This window comes from Pseudonaja textilis, chromosome Z (genome assembly GCF_049901715.1).
Source record: "Pseudonaja textilis isolate UNSWEBS1 chromosome Z, rPseTex1.2, whole genome shotgun sequence".
NCBI classification, from domain to species: domain Eukaryota; kingdom Metazoa; phylum Chordata; class Lepidosauria; order Squamata; family Elapidae; genus Pseudonaja; species Pseudonaja textilis.
In genome coordinates, this window is record NC_142008.1 from 132485802 (window position 1) to 132502231 (window position 16430).

The following is a 16430-nucleotide window of genomic DNA, read 5'->3' on the forward strand; positions in this document are numbered from 1 at the left end:
GTTGACCTTGACAAATTTTGATAAAGTGATAAAGAGCTACAGCTGCACATAGGAAAGAAGCCTAAACAAGAAACTTCCCCCCCCCAACTTATATAGTTCTGTTTTGTAAAACTTCCAGCCTGCTTCCCATAACCATGTCCCCTCTCCTCCCCGGTTACTTATGACAGCCGAAAGATGCAAAGCAAAGGAAGAAAATCTTGAAGACTGACATATGGTTTTCATATCAAAGTGCAGATATTTCTGGAATTGCTGTCAAGTTCTGAATCCTTTTCAACCAAAAACAGAGGGCCATACAGATAGTCCTCACCTACTCCCTGCTTTGTTTAGTGACTCTTCAAAGTTACAATGGTGGGGGGAAAAAAGCTTTGTGAGCAATCCTCACATTTATGACATGCAGCATCCCGCAGTCACATGATTCTCATTTGTGACAAAAAGAGTTCATAAAGAATGAGAAAGTAAACTCCTAAGTGATAATTTGCCAGTCCCAGCTGTAGTCATTAAGCGAGGACTATTTGAATGTTGACAAGAAAAGTTGCTTCTAACTTGATGAAGAGTCAAAATCCATGCCAAACTGAGATGCTAGATTTCACAACTTGGTGTTCTCCAGATGGATCAGACTTTTAATTGACAGGAAGATTCTTGGAATTGAAATCCAATACAAGTATTGGTCATTAGATTTGGAAAACTGGGTTCCCTGAGGAATGCTGGCTGACCTAACTGTCAGGCACAAAGAATCAGGAGCCTTTATAAGGTTGCAGCATAGATTTATTCAAGCCTATAGACAAGAATCTGGTCAACTAAAGATCAACACAAAATTGGTACCCGATAAGGGTCAATGGAATTCAAGAGAGGTTGGACTTGGGAGTGTTTATGGGAAGGCAACAACTCTAAGCTGATGATATGCTTAACTCCACCCTCCAACTGTCTGCTCTTCGCTATATTAATTAAAAAATTCCAAACTTAAAGCTGGGCTCTCTTTAAGCCATGTTTAGTTTTGGCTTACCACATTATGTCAACATAGTTTATGACAGCATGCTATCTGAATCCAGCTATTATAGACTGGATAAAATATATAATAATGAGGAAGAGGTGATGGTCATCCACAGAGAGATAAATTTGAAATTGTGGAGCAGAGAGAAATAGATGAATCTTTTCACTTACCACCAGATATTTGATATCCAGTTCCAGTTTGTGTTCCAGCTGGGATAGCATATCAGAGTGGAAAAACTTCAGCTAAGAGCATGGGATGGGAAAGCAAAGAAGGGCAGGTGACAATTGGGCAAAGTGAGATCAATGCTTCTCCCTCCATTCCCTCTCTTCTGAGTCCCAGAAATGGCTGTGAGACATTGACATGGTATTGGCTGCAGGTCTAATCTAGAACGTGGTGCCAGAATAAGCAGGCTATTAATCTAACTGGACAGGCCTGGTGCTGGGCTAATATCACATACAGGTACTCACCGTCTCCTCCAACTGTACTTGCATCTGCCTGTGGACTTCAGCCATCTGGAACAAGGTATCACCTGAAGGCCAAGACAACTGAAGGGTTAATGCACCCAAGGCAGTCCCTCCACATTTAAAGATATTTTTGTACCCTGCTTGATTTCTCTGTCCCAGGGTAATCTCCTTTGCAATTAATTCAATTCCCTGATGTTATCCGAAGAACAGCTTTCAACTGGAACTAGCAAAGCAAGGCGATTCATGCTCTAGAACAGGGTTTCTCAAGTTGAGCAACTTTAATGCTGGCTAGGAGATTCTGGGAGTTGAGGTCCATATAGCTTTAAGTTGCCACGGTTGAGAAACCCTGCTCTAGAGCAGGGGTCGGCAACCTTTTGGACCTCAGGGACTACCAAACGCATAATTTTAAATCCCGGGGACCACTAATACGAATTTTGACTGATGGTGGCTTGCTGACTTTGGTGGGAAAGAGAGAGAGAGAAAGAGATCTGATCTAACCCCTCTCCTCCCCACCCTCATACACATACACACATACACACACACAGAGGCAGGGGTGGGATTCAAATTTCTTAACTAATTCTTGGGTGTGGCCTAATGTATGGGTGTGGCTTGGTGGTCATGTGACTGGCTGGGCATGGCTTGTATGTAAATATTATAAACATATAAAAATTGAATTTTTTATTAAAAAAGAGCAACTTTTGCACAAAATCAGGCAAAGCAGGCAGGCAGCTTGAGTTGCTCACAGAATCACAGATTCAGAGATCTACCTTTCTGCCATTGGCTACCTGAGTCTGTCACGTAAAATTTGCTTGTAAGCAAACTCATAAAATTTGCTAGCAAGCAAACTCACATCCAACGATTTCCTGCTTTCTAGCTAATCTAAATCTCCTGGCACAGCAGAACAGCTGGTGGTCGGGAAAAAAAAGGAAAAATAGCAACTTAGCAGGCAAGTTTGCCAGGCAAGGAGTGAGTGGGCGGGGAGGGTTCCCATGGGCCATGTGGGTGGGGCAGACTTGTGTTTCTGCACAGCCTGGATTAATTGCTTTGGGTGTGTGTGCTCTGCGGGTGACATTTCTCTGCAGACCGCCAAAATTTTCTCACGGACCGCCAGTGGGCCGCAGACCACTACTCTAGAGAGCTTTGGAAACAGCAGTGTACATTCAGTCTTGAGTCAGCAACCTGTGATCTACATACTTTAATTATGGTACACACTACAGATTAAATTTATGTAATACAGGGGTACCCGACCCCTGGGGCTGCTGCACAGTACTGAGCCACAGCCTGTTCAAAACCTGGGCCACGGGAGAAATGGCCCAGCGTGTGCATGTGAAGCTCCAGTTGCGCGAGTGGAGAGCATTTGCACTAATGCGCAGAGCTTCATTTGTGTGAGTGCCCTCCGGTCGCATAAATGAAACTTTGCGCATGAGCACAAGTGCCCTCTGCTCATGTGACTGGAGCTTCATACACGAGTGTATGTGCCTGCTGCTTGTGCCCAAGAATGCAACCGCCCTCCACTCACACACAAAGCTCCATTCGTGCAAGAGGAGGGTACGCATGCACAAATGTAGCTGTGCAAGTGTGTGCCTGCCATTCACACACACCCCTTTACACTGCACCAGGCTGGGCTGCCAAGCTGGAAAGATTGGGGACCGCTGACGTAATATAGCAATAGCACTTAGACTTATATACCGCTTTATAGTGCTTTACAGCCCTCTCTGAGCAGTTTACAGAGTCAGCCTATTGCCCCCAAACAATCTGGGTCCTCATTTTACCCACCTCGGAAGGAGGGAAGGCCAAGTCAACCTTGAGAATTGAACTGCCAAACTGCAGGCAGCCGAAACAGTCTGCAATAATACTGCACTCTAAGCACTGTGCCACCACAGCTCTACCTGGCAATATACAGGTAACCCTCAACTTACAACCATTTGTTTAATAACTGTTCAAAATTGTGATGGTGCTGAAAAAAGTGACTTAGGACCCGTCTTCACGCTTATGATCATCGCAGCTTTCTTGTGGTCACTTGATTGCAATCTGGACCCTTGGCAACCATCTCACATTTATATTTGAAAAATCCCGGAGCCACAGGGTTGCTATTTTGCTATTTGAGATCTTCCCTGCTGACAAGCAAAGTCAATGGGGAAAATGACAGGATCGTGTCATGCCTTGCTCAATCACTGTGACCAAAAGGTAAAAAAAAAATCAGGGGCAGTCATGCGATACCTCACTTAACAACCATACCACTTCGCATCAAATTTTCCAGTCCCAATTGTGGTCGTAAATTGAGGATAAAATGTTTTCGCAGCCTTCGATTTATAACAATAGAGCCCAACATTTCCATTGCTAAGTGAGACATTAGTTTTTTGCCCCATTTTGTGACCTTTCTCAGCACCTTTTTACGTGAATTACGACAGTTGTTAAGTTAGTAACCTGGTTGTTAAGTGAACCTGGTTTCCCCCATTCACTTTGCTTGTCAGAAGGTCGCAAAAGGAGATCACGTGACCCCGGGACACAGCAACGGTCATAAGTCTGAACCAGTTGCCACACGTCTAAATTTTGATCATATGAATATGGGGATGCCGCTATGGTAGTAAGTATGAAAACTGCCATAACTCCCTTTTTTCAGTGCCATTGTAATTTCAAATGGTCACTGTTAAGTCGAGGACCACCTGTAAATCCTGAACGTAGACAGGCATATCCCCATGTTAAAAAAACTACAAAGTAGTTAGGAGTAACTTAAGAGACAAGCAAAAATCTATGGATGTAGAACTAGCTGTCAGCCTTGGAGACCATTCCCTTGGAAGCTTCGATGCTGCCACATTTAATGCCCGGAAATTGGGAGGGGGGGAGAGCCGAGCGGGATGGAAGAGTAGACACAACAACATTCTGTCTCAGAGTGTCAGGGACAGGTTTCCCTGGTCTTGGAGAGCGGGGACTGGGAGGATGTCTTCAGTTGGGATGAAGAATTGCTTGGACCAGGTAGTGGACCGATGGGGGCCGGGGGGTGGAATTTTGATTTCTCTTTTGGGACGGGAAAACCCAGAACTCCCAGATTCAGGTTTTCCCACATCCGCCAATATGACTTCTCTAAATAAATTCTTACGTGGGTGAACTTTGTTTCTGAGTGATGAACGGAAATGGAGAGTTTGATTGGAGCGCTGACAACAGCCTTTCTCAACTAGTCTCCTCTAAACGTGCTAGATATTTACAAGCCCCATCATCCACGGCCAGAGCATTAGGTCTAATGTTGTCCTTGTCATTTACTGGTCAAGGTCCATCAGCCTGCCTACACTTAATTTCATTTATAAAATAAGTTTTAATTAAACCCATGAATGATAATGCCCCCTGCTTTGTAACAAAACGTTTGCTACAAACATAATCTTCATTTCAACAACTCCTGTGGCCCCCAAGAAAACTCTGGAGGCATTCATAGAAAATAAAATGCTAAAAATCCCAAAGCCCCCAAAATAACTTAAAGTAGCTTATGGATAGTTATATAATTAACTGCATCAGCCATAAGCCTGTTCTTGGGCTATACCATACTTATTGATGTCCCATCAAAAGTTGCCTTTTTTCAAGAGGCAACTGGACTTTCTTGTGTTTCTTTGATGACATTTTGCTTCTCATCCAAGAAAATTCTTCAGTTCTGACTGTAGGGTGGGAAATGGAAGCATTTATATTTATATTCCTTGCAGACAGCCGGACCCTTGCATTATTTTAGAGAGTCCTTGAGGCCACCTGGAGGTTTGTCTGTGTCTTCAGGGTCACCTAAGTGGTGCAAACTGATGTGGCCTTCTTGGAACTGCTGAAGGGACTGTGTGGTAGATTGGAGATAGATGATGTCCTATCCCTCCCCTTCTGTTGAGACAAGGCCATTCCATTTGCACACAGACGGCCACTTTGATCCCTCTTTCAAACTAGTCATCCTCTCTGTCCAAAATGTGGACTTTGCTGTCTTCAAAAAAACGGCCTTTGTCCTTTCAAATGCTGAATCGTGTCCTGATGAGTTTGTTCTCCTATATTGTGCTTTGCATTTATGAAATGGTTGCTTTGTTTCCCCAATGTATAGATCTGCACATGTCTCACTGCATCGTACTGAACATTGAATGAGAAACAAAAGTCTTCAAAGAAAAACGAGAAAGTCCATCTTCTTCTTTTTGAAAAGCACCTTTGAGACAACCATGACCTGGATGACTGAGAATATCCATAGACATACTTACTGATATTTGGGGGAGGACAATAATAAAATATGAAAAAAAAAATCCCTATTTTTCTCTCAGGTGTAAATGGCATGTTTGATCATTCTTCCTCAGTACAAAACTGTACAACAGAAGCAAAATTTCTCAGCTGATTCTGCTGAACACATAACTAAGTTTTTCATTTCAGTTCACCTTAAATGCATCGAGTTGCTTCTCCCTGGGGTTTGTTTCCATGATGCCACCAGTATAATGTCGTTGCCAAATTATAAAGGTACCAATCGCATAATATACATTATGCAACCACAAGAGAGCCCAATATTTCTCTTGCTAAGTGAGACATTTGTTAAGTGAGCTTTGCCCTATTTTGTGACCTTTCTCAGCACCTTTTTACGTGAATTACGACAGTTGTTAAGTTAGTAACCTGGTTGTTAAGTGAACCTGGCTTCCCCCATTCACTTTGCTTGTCAGAAGGTCGCAAAAGGAGATCACGTGACCCCGGGACACAGCAGCGGTCATAAGTCTGAACCACTTGCCACACGTCTAAATTTTGATCATATGAATATGGGGATGCCGCTATGGTAGTAAGTATGAAAACTGCCATAACTCCCTTTTTTCAGTGCCATTGTAATTTCAAATGGTCACTGTTAAGTCGAGGACCACCTGTAAATCCTGAACGTAGACAGGCATATCCCCATGTTAAAAAAACTACAAAGTAGTTAGGAGTAACTTAAGAGACAAGCAAAAATCTATGGATGTAGAACAGCTGTCAGCCTTGGAGACCATTCCCTTGGAAGCTTCGATGCTGCCACATTTAATGCCCGGAAATTGGGAGGGGGGAAGAGCCGAGCGGGATGGAAGAGTAGACACAACAACATTCTGTCTCAGAGTGTCAGGGACAGGTTTCCCTGGTCTTGGAGAGGAGGGACTGGGAGGATGTCTTCAGTTGGGATGAAGAATTGCTTGGACCAGGTAGTGGACCGATGGGGGCCGGGGGGTGGAATTTTGATTTCTCTTTTGGGAAAATGAACAAGTCACAATGCTAATCTTCATAATGTAAACCAATATTTCTCAATTTTGGCAACTTTAAGGACATGTGGACTTCAACTCCCCAAATTCCCCAGCTAACAATAGTCAGGCCACCATATCTGAACTGCAAAAATCCAGACAGGGGTTAGATGGCCACACAGCTATGCAGAAAACACTATATATAATTGTCAACTTACAAGGGAGCCCAAAAGTTTCCTTGTTAATCAAGGCAGTTGTTAAATGAATTGTGCCTCATTTTACAACTTTTGCCACAGTTAAGTGAATCACTGCAGTTGTTAAGTGAATCATGTGGTTACTAAACAAATCTGGCTTGCTCCACTGATTTTCTTTTTGGAAGATGGCTGGGAAGGTTACAAATGGTGATTAGACGACCCCGGGGACAGCGCAACAGCCATAAACACATGCCAGTTGTCAAGAGACTGAATTCTGATCATGTGACCCTGGGGATGCTGCAACGGTCGTAAGTATGAAAGATGGCCATAAGTCACTTTTCAGTGACATTGTAACTTTAAATGGTCACTAAGCCAATGGATGTATGTTGATGATCGTATTTCTTACCACTTACTGCCTGCTTGCAATTTTGTAGCCTAGATATGTAGCCTGATCAACTCTGTCCCAAGCAGAGGTGGTATTCAGCAGGTTCTGACCAGTTCTGGAGAACCAGTAGCGGAAATTTTGAGTAGTTCGGAGAACCCGCAAATACCACCTCTGACTGGAGATTTTGCAGTATCCTTCCCCTGCCCCGCCCACCAAGCCCCGCCCTGTCTGTCTCTTATTAGAACATTGGCGAAGCCATAAAGTATTTTCCAAAAGAAGTGTGTCACAAGAGGAAACATGGTTTGTTGTTTTGGAAGAGACAAAACAGATCAATGAAAAAACTTACCCAACTCTTTGGATCCTTGGCTGTCACTGGCCAACTCACCAAGCTTCACCAAGGTATCAAAGTAGCCTTTGGCAGCAACTGTAACTCCTGTAGAAGTGGACAGGGAGTGGGATAGAACAAAGATCAAATAATGAAATCTGAATACTGATGTTTCTCCTTCAAAGGACCAATGCTGACCTGATTTAAAGTCAGGGAGTTGAAATGGGGTATTCCCTTACCTGAGAGGGCTTTTTGATAACTTTTCCCCATGGTAACAAAATTCTTTAAACTTGGATTGAACTGGTCCAGAATCACCTTGTCAGAACAGAGAAGGAAACAAAACATAAAATATTCTGGCCTGATACAAAATTAAACACCTCCACAATCTCCAGAGAAAGTGTTTTTCCTTAAAGATGTTTCACTTCTCAACCAAGAAGCTCCTTTAGTTCTGATCAAATGGTGGAGAATAGAAGGGCTTACATTCCTTGACTGCAAGGAATATAAATATAAATCCTTCCATTCTCCACCATTCAGTTAGAACTGAAGAAGCTTCTTGGAGCAAAACATATTCAAGGAAAAACAAAGGAAGTCCAGTTGCCTTTTGAAAAAGCATCTTTTGGACAACCATGACCTGGATGACTGAGAATCTCTATAGATCTAAATGTGTTTTTCCCCAGTATAATCTAATAGGAATTTTAAAGTACATAAAAGATCTCTGGCAAGATCACTTTTAGCAACCTTTGAGCTTGAAAGTGGATGAAGCATTTTGGAAAAAAGATCCAATATATGTGCAACAAACATAGTTTCCTTGAAACAATGAATGATAAACCTGAAAGAGTGGCACATCTTAAAGAGGTTCATAACGACAAAAATGTAATTGTTTATAACAGAGGTCTCCAAACTTGGCAACTTTAAGACTGGACTTCAACTCCCAGAATTCCTCAGCCAGCATAGTCCACAAGACTAAGTTACCAAGTTTGAGGAGCCCAGGTTTATAACTTTGCTTTACAAATGAAAATTTAAGAGCAAAATCAAGAAAGCTTTACAAAAAGGACATATTCTAGTATCTGAAATCAAACTATATGTGCATTATTTTATAAATGCAGTTCAGTTTCTCTATTTTTCACATGAATATGAAAGACTTAATTGTCATTATTTGTATGATAAAAGTTAAATAACCCAAATAAAGGACAAAGGTGAGTTTTAAGAATTCTCCTTTATAATACAGACTTAGGGCCACTGTAATATATGTGAAAGAGAAGGAAATAAGGGGAGAGATATATTGATCAGAAGCACGGAGAAGATTGAGAAGCGAGAAGAATATGATTTTGTGCGTGTCTATGTATGTATATGTGTGAACCCATTTCGCCTAGCAAACTTCAAAATCAGACAAAGATTTGAATAAGAGTCCATAGCAGTTCTCTGTTGGCATGTTAGCCCTTTATAGTATAGTGAGTTTCCAGGGATATTCAGGCACAGCAACGTGTTTCAGCTTTCTAATTGGGTCCTAAGCAGAACTATTGCAGAGCTAATAAAATATTGGGCTACGTATTATGGTACTATACTACAGTACCGTACAGATAGCAGTACTCTGTACCATACTCTGCTGCAGTATTACTTACAACTACAATTGAGCCCAACATTTATGCCGTTAAGCGAGACATTTGTTAAGTGAGTTTTGCCCCATTTTTCGACCTTTCTTGCCACTGTTGTTAAGTGAACCCCTGCAGCTGATAATTTAACAACCCAGTTGTTAAGTGAATCTGGCTTCCCCATTGACTTTGCTTGTCAGAAGGTCACCAAAAGGTGATCACATGGCGTTAGGACACAGCAATGGTTATAAATATGAACTGGTTGCCAAACACCTGAATTTTCATCACGTGATCGTGAAGATGCTGCAAAAGTTGTAACTTTATTTTACGAATTATCTGCACATCTGGCAGAAAACTTGTGGTTGAGTTTTGTTAGGAGTTCTGTAGTGGTTCCACCAAAAATCCTCCCATGTATGGAGGGGTGAACAGGGAGAGTGAAAAATTCCAGATGTTGACTGGGGTCATGTGATGAACTCACAGCCCCTTCTAAAGTCCCAACCCTACCTCTTCTTATACCTGTCCACCACAAGGACCCAGCTGTTACTCTGACTTTTCCAAACTCTTATCTCCTCTTGAACAGACCTGCCCATCTATAAATTTGAAATTGCATCAGCAGTTGGTAGATGAGTCACAAGAATCTTTATAAGATAAGAGCGCATCGGTTCCAATCCCTGGCATACATGCCTGGATACCATTGGAATGTATTTCAGGGAGAACATTTCCTGCATGTAAAAAACATCCAGCCCTGCAAGAGACATTGTGGCTTCTTCTAGACTAGAGATGTTGATCTGTCCCTGCAGAGATACTTTTTAAAAAATTAATGCAGAGAAACTACATCCCCTCTTGAACTTGGAAATAATACAAAAGCCAGTCAGTTCATTCCTGCCACATGTGGCTGCATGTGTAATCCAGCCTGTGTCATCACCTAGGGGGCATGTTTCTGCCTGGCACTAAAAAGAGGCATCAGGTCAAAGACATGTCACTGTTGGCTTCCTTCCTTGGCATCTCCCTCTTCTTCTCAAAGTCAACAAAACCAACAGCCAAACCATAAATAGTAATTATTACAAATGGAGGAAAATATAATGCGTCCCAGTATAATGTTGCGGGATGCAATCAGGGACCAGAGGTTATTCCTTCGAGTTTTTGGATTCGTGCTGGAGTCCATCTTCAGGAATTTCTCTGTACCTGAATGTGCACAAATTCAAAAGTTCCTAGTCTAAACCTCTGGCCTCAATGAGCAACCCAGATTGGATCCTGCAACAGTAATTATTATTTTTAGAAGCTTGTATCCACAACTTACTGTGAAACAGGGTTAGAGTCCAGAAAGGTCAGGATAAACATTTGTCATTCAACCAATGGGTCTAATAAAGTCTCCATCTCACTCTGTTCTATCCTTCAGGTTTGTGGTAAGTCCCATATCCTTGGCCTTACTCCAAAGACTAGCATACAATATTCCCATTATTTTAAGAAATATTACTATTGTAGGTCCTATATCCAGTCTTGACCTTCCCACAGACACTGGTATATAATATTCCCAATAATTTAGGAAACATTGGTGAGCATCAGCATGCTCCAGCTTCCTTGTGATTCCAATTCTTCAGGCCTTAAAATACTTTTTCTCCACCCACAAAAGGATGGCTTCACCCCAAGTCATGTCAGATGTGGCTTCCCTGAGTTATGGCAGCAGCAAGCCGGGAGCACAGGAACCTTGTGCTGATGAGTGCCTTTCCTTTACAGATAAGGAAATAACCCATTCGGTCTCCATCAAGATAATTAGGGAAGGGGAACCAAATGTTTCAAAGGAGGGAGAGCAACACATGGGTTAAGTTTCATTTTTTTCATCCCCAGCCAAGCTGTGTGTGGGGGGGGGGGGGTGTAATTTGGCATGAAAATTGCATCATTTCCATTGGGTGGAGGGAAATACCACCACCAAACTCTTCCATCTTCACCAGAACCCAACCTGCCGAATTCCCTGCTTTCTTTTATCGATTTATTTTCTTTTTCTTATTGAATTTATATTCTGCTTTTTTTTTTTCCCACGTGCAACCTCAAGGAAACTTTCCCACAGATTCTGCCGGTTAGTTTCAAAGAAGGAACGGAGTTAAAATATATATATATTTGACGAAGTTTTCCCAAATTGTTCCAGCCACAGACGCAAAATCACGGTGGTTCGGGCTCAAAACAAGAAGCCGAAGCAAAGGCAGAAGGCTTTCTTTCAATCGCCATTCGACGCAATGGGCGTCCTAACCGCTAGAAACCATTAAATGTATCCGCTAATAGCGGCATCAAACTTTTCCACCCCCCCCTCGCGCTTCCCATCTCTACAAATTTCTCCGTTTTAGTAATTAGATAGTGAATTTTTAACAGAACGAAAGGGAAAACTTACTAGCTCTTGCTGGCACTTTCTCAGCATCCAAAAGATGCGGAGGGGGGGGGCTCAGCGGAGGAAGGGGGCTTCTGGAACATTATGTCCCAATTCCTCTTTCCACGCACCTCCTGTTGCTTCTAACCCCCCCACCTCCACCCTCCGATTTTTAGGAGTCGAACAAAAGGCTGCGAAGTCCGACCAGAAAGCCAAAATGTATGATACATCGGAGAACCAAGGAGAAAGTGGAAAATGGAAAGACAAACTTGGATAACGAATTGAGTCTGGGGAGCAGGAACGGGGTATATTCCCGGCTGTGTGTGTGTGCGCGGGGGGCGGGAGAGAAGTGAAGGGGGTGAGGCTGGGAGGGATCGATCGATGGACCAGCCAATTTACGGAGGTGAAACGAACAGGAGAAGAAAAAGACGGAGGGAACCATGGAAGGAAAGCCAATGAAACGGAGAAAAAGAAGAAGAAGGGACGGAAGGGAAAGGAAGACAGAAAGAAGTTTTGGAGAAGAACCTGTAGCAAAAGTGTATGGAAAGCGACTTACCCGATAGACATTTTCGGTCAGCCGGTTCACCTCCTCCGAGCGGGACATGATGCCTGGACGGTCAGAGAGAGCCTGGACAGGGGCCTGGGCAGGCGGGCTAAAAAGCGGGTGGGCGGGAGGAGAGCAAGGGGAGGGTCTTAAAGTGGGGGGCGTAAAGGAAGGGAAGCAGCAGCCTGATCCTGCAAAAAGTCAAAAGCGGCGCCGATCTCAATTGAACGCTAGGCACGCTGACCAGGGGTTTAGGACTGCAGACTTGGCCTGCAAACATACGGATGGCCACTTAGCGGCGCTCCAGGTGTTTGCAGCGCGGATCTGAGAACCTTAACACAGACATCCTACGGACAACAATACATATTATACATATCCGATAAAAAGTTTCCTAGCTATGCTGGAAGTCTGTAGTACAGCAGTTCTCAACCTTAGCAAGCTTGGAGTATATGGCTGGCTGGGGAATTCTGGGAGTTGAAGTCCAGACGCCTCCAAACTGACAAAGTTGAGCAATGCTGCTGTAGATCAAAATTCACTTTCTCTGAGGGAACTTCCATGCTTACAAAAAGTTTGCTAATGGCTACAGATAGTGGTTCATCATCACCATCATTCAAGCCATTGTCTATCCACTGCAGAACCAGCCATTGTCCATTCACTGTAGAATCAATGGCTCTTCGCAGTGGTGGGATTCATTTTTTCCTTTTACTACCGGTTCTATGGGTGTGGCTTAGTGGTTGTGGCAGGGGAAGGATACTGTAAAATCTCCAGTCAGGGGTGGTATTTACGGTTCTCCAAACTACTCAAAATTTCCGCTACCGGTTCTCCAGAAATGGTCCGAACCTGATGAATTCCACCTCTGGCTCTTCTGCATGTTTTGAAGCAATATGGTCTTGAGTTTTCCTCTGCCAGTTGAGCCCCTAATATTTGCTGTTGTCATTGATCCATCTTGTTTTAGGTCTCTTTTGTGGTTGCATTTTATCAAGTGGAATCTATTCTACGACTGCCTTAGTCCACCAGTCATCCATTCTTGCTATATGATCATCCCATTTCCATTTCAATTATTTTACTCTTTTGATGGCATCTTATATTTTAGCTACATGGTAACAAAAAGATAATGGTTATACAAATGAATTTTCACAGATACAGACTATTTTTAAAAAAGAGGAGTGTGTAAATCACTCCAGCATCCTCTCTGGTGGGGCCAGGAACAAGAAGTCATCTTAGTATGACTGGGTCCTGCCTGGGCTAGACCAGTGATCACCAACTGGTGGTCCTGTGGACCACTGATGGTCCATGAGAAAAGTTTGGTGGTCCGCAGAAAAGTGATTTGCATTTTTTATATTGCACTAAATCAGGGGCCCTCAAATTACCACCCGTAGGCTGGATATGTGCAATGAATGCTTGTGTTTCTGCAGAGAGTCTCCCCCTTCGGGGTGTTTTTGTGCAGGGCAGAGGGGGGGCAGCAATTCCAACTTGGGGTCTACCTCAGCCTCGTGGGGTGGGGCTTTGGGCAAAGGCTAGACCAAAGCGCCACTGGTGGCGAAGAGCCGGAGGGCCTTGTTCCAGTGGGACTGCATCATGGCCTGGAACTGGCTGACCATCTCAGCCGCTGAGCCTCCAGGCGCCGGGACCTGGCCTTGCACTTCCACAGGTTTTCCCTCTGCTTGGAAAGCCTATGGTCGTAGTCCTCAGTGAAATGCTTCCGCTGAGCCTCCTTCTCGGTCAGATCCAATTTGAACTGAGCCAGCTGTTTTGCCAACTCTTTCTCATGGTAGCGGCTTCGCTCCAATAACTGCTTCCTGTTGGGGCCCTAAGGCGCCTGGGCAGGGAAGTCAAGAGTTGATTGGGAGGAGAGGGGTGAGTAGAGGCTGGCAAAGCGCCCCTCAACATGAGTGACACTGAGTTGGCCATGCCCACCCAGTCACATAACCACCTAGCCACGCCCACCCATCCAGTCATTAGGCAGATCATATTAGTGGTCAGATTTAGGATTAGGCAGATTTAAATTATTGGATTTAAAATTATGAATTTAGAGATTCCTGAGATCCTAAAGGTTGATGACCCCTGGGCTACACTACATAGGAGTTGACTTGCAGTTCTCCCTAAACAATATCAGATTACCAAGTTAAAGAAATAAAATGCATACTTGTGTTGTATTATAATTATTCATTTCAAATATCTGTTATTTGGATCTCATATGGTCCTTTAATTTTCTCATATGAATGGTACCTGGTTATGGACACTGAATTGTGTTTTTAAAATAATTTTACCTGTACTTGTTTGATTTTTCTCCCCAGTAGTGAAATTTATTTATTTATTTGTATCCTATCTTTATTATTTTTACAATTCACTCAAGGTGGCAAACATACCTACTACTACTTTGTCTTCTTATTTTCACCAACAACTAACAATAAATAGGAAGAGAAAGTATTATTATTATTATTAGCTTTTTTATAAAGTTTTGTTCTAAAATGCTCCTTCATAAAGTAATTCATAAAACATTAACCATTTTATTTATCCTTATGAACCCTTTTTCAGGTTTGTCCTTTATTTTTTTCCCAGAAAATATGGCCACCGTAAATAGCCACCACCATTAAAAAGCACCAATGAGTATAAATTACTAAATTTGTTGACTAAAACAAACAAAGGAAATTGACCTCCCTGCTTGCCTCACCCGCTCACCCAGTCGCCTTGCCCAGATGGATAGCCTTGGGAAAAGACACTCGGCCTAGCGGGTTACTTATCACCTACAATATTTTCTGTGCTGCCAAATGGCCTTGAAGAGAAGCCCACAATGGAATCCATGAACTCCTACTGTTTTGCCACTCCCCCCCCCTCCTGCCAAGTGGTGTGTTGCGTTGTGGAAAAAGAGACTCGAGACCCAGTTGACCTTTTTTCCTTTTTATTTTCTTTCTAGTAATCGCATGCGGAGAAACTGCGGCAGCCTTTTTTATAGCCGGCTGCTTGCGGCTCGTGGCCAATGACGGCTCTTCAAATCTCTTGCCACCACGGACCAACCTATCATAGGTAAGTATGCAAATATATAACACCCCTCCCCATATAGTCTAACCAATCCAGGCCTCACCTATCTTACGTAGTCACGTAAGTAGGTGGGGCTCTTATGGTTCCGACTGGACCTGCGCAATTCAATCATGAGTTCGCCTCTGGACTGTTCGGATGGGGTTGCTGTTTTTCCTGTTCTTTTCCGTGGAGCCTCCTGGAAGGTAGAGTCAGCCATGCCGCTCCCGCCAGGCCTTTCCTGGCTGGTTGAGTCGGCTCGGCCGCTCCCTCCAGGAGTGGCTTCCTGATGGTTCTTCGAAGTCTGCTCCAGTGTCCCCAGGTTGTTTTCTTCTTCTATAATTTCAGGTACGTGTTTGCGATTTCCGATTGGGACTAATGTTAGTATTGGTTGTTGTGTCATTGTTAGGCTTTGTTTTGTCACTTCTTTTACTTGTGGAGGGTCTCCCCCTCCCCTTTTGTTTGTGTTTGAGGGGTCTCCCTCCTCTCTGGTTTGGCTATTTTTGTTTAATGTTTGCGGCAATTCCTTTATTTGTGTAGGTTCTCCCCCCTCCTCATCCTGATTGTTAGTGTTTCTCAGTGTGGTCCTCAATCTGATTTGGTCTATGTGTCTCCTCCAGCTCTTTCCGTCCTCTGTGTCTACCCTTTATGACCGGGGTCCTGTTATTTGGGTTATTGTTGCCAGTATCCACAATGGTTCCCCCGTGAGGTTTTTTGCATTGACTAGGTCCCCTGTTTTGAATGTGCGGCACTTACTGGAGGAGTCTGCTGGCTTTTCTGGGCTGTATGTGGGATGTAGTCTGTCTAGGTTTGATCTTAGTTTTCTTCCCATTAATAATTCTGCTGGGCTTTTATTTGTTGTGGTGTTTGGTGTAATGTGTTGTATACTTAGTAGTTTGTTTATCTTTTCCTGTATATCTCCAGGTCGCAATTTGTGTAGTGTTTCCTTAGTATAACGGACTATGTGTTCTGCCCATCCATTTGTAGCCGGACATCCCGGTGCTGTTAGTGCATGTCTTATCCCTTGTTCTGCTAGGAACCTTTCAAATGTTATTGCCATGAATTGTGGTCCGTTGTCAGATACAACTAAATCCGGCAATCCATGTGATATAAAAAGTTTTCTTAGTTGTCTAATAACAGCTTCTGTTGCAGTTGAGTGCATGATGCTTACCTCCAGCCAATTTGAGTAAGCATCTACCACTATTAAGAATGTGTGTCCTTTAGGAGGAGGCGGAGCTGGCATCACGACGGTATGGCATGCAATCTCAGAGGTCTGAGATTGCAGCTGATATCTTTGCCCCTGGATGGTCCAAACGGACCTAAACCATCCCAAAGAGACGGCGATAGTGAAGGG

The 16430-nt window shown here is 43.4% G+C and overlaps 1 protein-coding gene across 3 annotated transcripts in view; it reads right to left on the minus strand.

The window, feature by feature from the left end:
- LOC113443565 (BAR/IMD domain-containing adapter protein 2-like) overlaps positions 1–12197 on the minus strand; it is a 31448-nt gene extending 19251 nt beyond the window's left edge. The window contains exons 1-5 of one of the 3 annotated variants that reach the window (XM_087917425.1): positions 12071–12197; positions 7800–7875; positions 7582–7668; positions 1459–1520; positions 1162–1233 (exon numbers count right to left, since the gene is read on the minus strand). In XM_087917425.1, coding sequence (XP_087773551.1) covers positions 1162–1233; positions 1459–1520; positions 7582–7668; positions 7800–7875; positions 12071–12118 — 345 coding nt within the window. In that variant the 5' untranslated portion in view covers positions 12119–12197. The remainder of the gene's footprint in view (positions 1–1161; positions 1234–1458; positions 1521–7581; positions 7669–7799; positions 7876–12070) is intronic. The other 2 variants (XM_087917424.1, XM_087917426.1) reach the window with 2 other exon arrangements.
- Between the last annotated feature and the right edge of the window lie 4233 nt (positions 12198–16430).